Here is a 2,588-nt window from a genome sequence, read left to right as displayed (position 1 = left end):
CATTGAACAGTTCAATTTAATTCAACTTAATTTAATTCAACCCTTACCTGGGTTTTATTGGAAAAGGTTCACTTTCACTGAAATTTAAAAATATTCAAATAAACTGTCACGCTTTTATCTTTAAAATAAACAGATTTTTTATCATTATTTAGATAATATTATTTTTCATATTTTATATTCCTGAGTAAGCTTTCCTGGTCAGTTTCTGGTTCCGAGGTAAATTCCCGGAACTTGGGCGCATCTAAGATAAAACATCAGTAAATTCCGGGAACTTGGGCGCATCTAAGATAAAACATTAGTAAATTCTAATTGTTACAATCACCCTACAGCTTGCAGGTTGTACAAAAGGCGCTTCTAAGATATAAGATTTAAGTAAACCTGTATATAAAAATGGAAGTATACCTCTAGGCTGTATATAAACATGGAAGTATACCTGTATCAATACAAGGAAGTATTATCAATACAATTAAGTATATAAGGAAGTATACCTGTATCCAAAGCACTAAGGTTCCCTTCGTCAGCACTTTCATCAGATAATATATTCTTTCTTTCTAAATTACAACAGTGATAATAGTAATAATCCTTTTCCAAGAAAAGCTTTTCTACGCCACTTGTCATGTGTTTATCACGTAACTGACTGGACATGCACTGTATAAAAATATTACCTGTATAAATCGCTAGGGGTTTTGAGGGAATTAAGTTTCCCAAACTTTGAGGCATTGGAGAATTTTGTCGTCCAGTCTTCATAGGTGACCAGGGGCATGTATTAGTGCTTGATGTCTGGAAATATATAAAATATGTGCATTGTGCATGCTTAAAAAATAAAGAATGAAAAAAACTGCGTTTCACCATAAATCGTAAATATCTTTTAAAATCTCAATCCTGTATCAAAGAAATATAAAATCTTTTTTAAATTCTGTGAATAAATTTATTTCGTGATCTGAAAGATTAAACTTGAGAAAAACCTTATTCACTTTAAAACAAATTTAGCATGAATAAGTGGTTTCTTTAAAGGGATGGATTTATATTTACTATAAAATATTTATTTTTATTCCAAGGATTTTTAGAAGGCCCCACCACCCTTGAATGAGAATCGTTTTAGAAATATCATTAGCCTTGCCAACATTAAAAAAAGTTTCAATCATGAAATCATGTATACAAATATAAGTATGCAAAGCATACAAATATAAGTAAACAATGTATACAAATATAAGTATGCAAAGTATACAAATATAGCTGGCCAAACGGCTAAAAAACGATATTTTCTACATTCCAAGGGCAAATAAATAATTGTATTATACATAAACATACTATATATCTATATATAAATTTGGCTTGTCTGTTTGTTTGTATCCAATAAACGTCAAAACGGCTGAACCGATTGGGCCCAAATTTTTTGTGGGACATCACGTGATCACAGGGAAGGTTTATGAATGATAAAAATATAAAAGCCTAGTATTGTTAAAAAGTACTAAAAAAAAAATATATATATATATACTTCAGCTAGTAAAATTTAAAATAAAAAAAGCAAATAAAAAGTAAAAAGTATCTTATGAAAGCTTTTCTTCGAATTTTTTTTTGCTTAAATCTTTTTATTTTTTTTTAGAGAAACTCTTTTGTGTGTGATGTCAAAGTTATCAATAAGATAAGTGAAGGATCTGAAAACCTTTTTGAAAAGTGCTAAATCCGATAATTTCAATATGTGTTCCTTAAGTAGAAAAAAGAAAAAGTAACTTTTGTGGAGAGGTCAGAGTTAAAACTAAATAGTTTCTAGATCGTTAAACATTTTTAATAATCTATAATTAATCAGACAAAACATTTGAGGGTAGAGTTGTGATTTGGGCATTTCCATGTTTGCGTGGAGGTCCGATGAAATTTTGCCAACAGTTCCTTTAAGCTTTGATTTAATCAAAGCCACGTTTAAAGTTAAAATTCACCTTGAGTGGTTTCTCTGATGTTGGTTTAATCAACTCACACTCAGACTCCGGCCATGGAAACAGTTTCTCTGGGCTAGAGGAGTTCAGGAGCTCACCCCCTCGCATACTCTTGTCTATACTAGGAGCCCTAGATAATATATATACTAGAGTTCAGGAGCTCACCCCTTGTATACTCTTGTCTTTACTAGGAGCCATAGATAAAATTAAAAAACTAATTCAGTCACAGAAAAGTTAACTGATCTCAAATCAAGTTAACTTAAATAATCTATATATTTTCCCTAATTGGACGATAAAATAAGAATACCTTAAAACATTCCTTACATTTGGGAGAATTAAATAAAATTAATTAAATTTAAATTATTAAAACTAAATATATAGAAGGGGGAGGGGGGAATTTTGCTCTTGTTTCTTATCGAAATTAAAATAAATGGAACTTTGACCAATTCCCAATGTTTTATTTAAAAAGAGATTGGTTTGTCCTCCCCCGAGAGTAAAATAAGTTTACTTAGTTTCAAACTCCGGTAAAAGAAATACCATAGATTAAATTTAAGTGAGAAGTTAGAGAAACACTCTACAAGTCAAAGAATAAACTGAAAAGAGGAAAATATAAAATCTATATATATAAACAGTGATAAATGAGAAATTAATGTT

The 2,588-nt window shown here is 30.0% G+C and overlaps 1 protein-coding gene across 2 annotated transcripts; it reads right to left on the bottom strand.

Moving 5' to 3' along the window:
* On the bottom strand, positions 1 to 2,092 carry LOC111706721 (uncharacterized). 2 transcript variants are annotated; one of them, XM_023479649.1, is made up of 5 exons: positions 1,938 to 2,092; positions 666 to 780; positions 489 to 551; positions 181 to 241; positions 1 to 77 (listed from the first exon to the last, which is right to left on the bottom strand). In XM_023479649.1, the coding sequence occupies exons 1-5, from the start codon at positions 2,040 to 2,042 to the stop codon at positions 44 to 46; spliced, it is 378 nt and encodes a 125-aa protein (XP_023335417.1). In that variant the 5' UTR covers positions 2,043 to 2,092; the 3' UTR covers positions 1 to 43. The 2 variants fall into 2 exon arrangements, with proteins under 2 accessions (XP_023335417.1, XP_023335419.1); XM_023479651.1 differs by lacking the exon at positions 1 to 77 and having other exon boundaries at positions 184 to 282.
* Between the last annotated feature and the right edge of the window lie 496 nt (positions 2,093 to 2,588).

This window comes from Eurytemora carolleeae, unplaced genomic scaffold (genome assembly GCF_000591075.1).
Source record: "Eurytemora carolleeae unplaced genomic scaffold, Eaff_2.0 scaffold750, whole genome shotgun sequence".
Classification (NCBI taxonomy): Eukaryota; Metazoa; Arthropoda; class Copepoda; order Calanoida; family Temoridae; genus Eurytemora; species Eurytemora carolleeae.
This window is presented reverse-complemented; position numbering and strand designations above follow the sequence as displayed.

Bases quoted from the DNA above. Each gene is read 5' to 3' on its own strand.
- LOC111706721 (XM_023479649.1), bottom strand. From the start codon at position 2,042: ATGCGAGGGGGTGAGCTCCTGAACTCCTCTAGCCCAGAGAAACTGTTT. The intron at 781-1,937 runs GTGAATTTTAAC...ATATATTTCCAG, and splicing joins CATCAGAGAAACCACTCAAG to ACATCAAGCACTAATACATG. The intron at 552-665 runs GTAATATTTTTA...GTTGTAATTTAG, and splicing joins ACCCCTAGCGATTTATACAG to AAAGAAAGAATATATTATCT.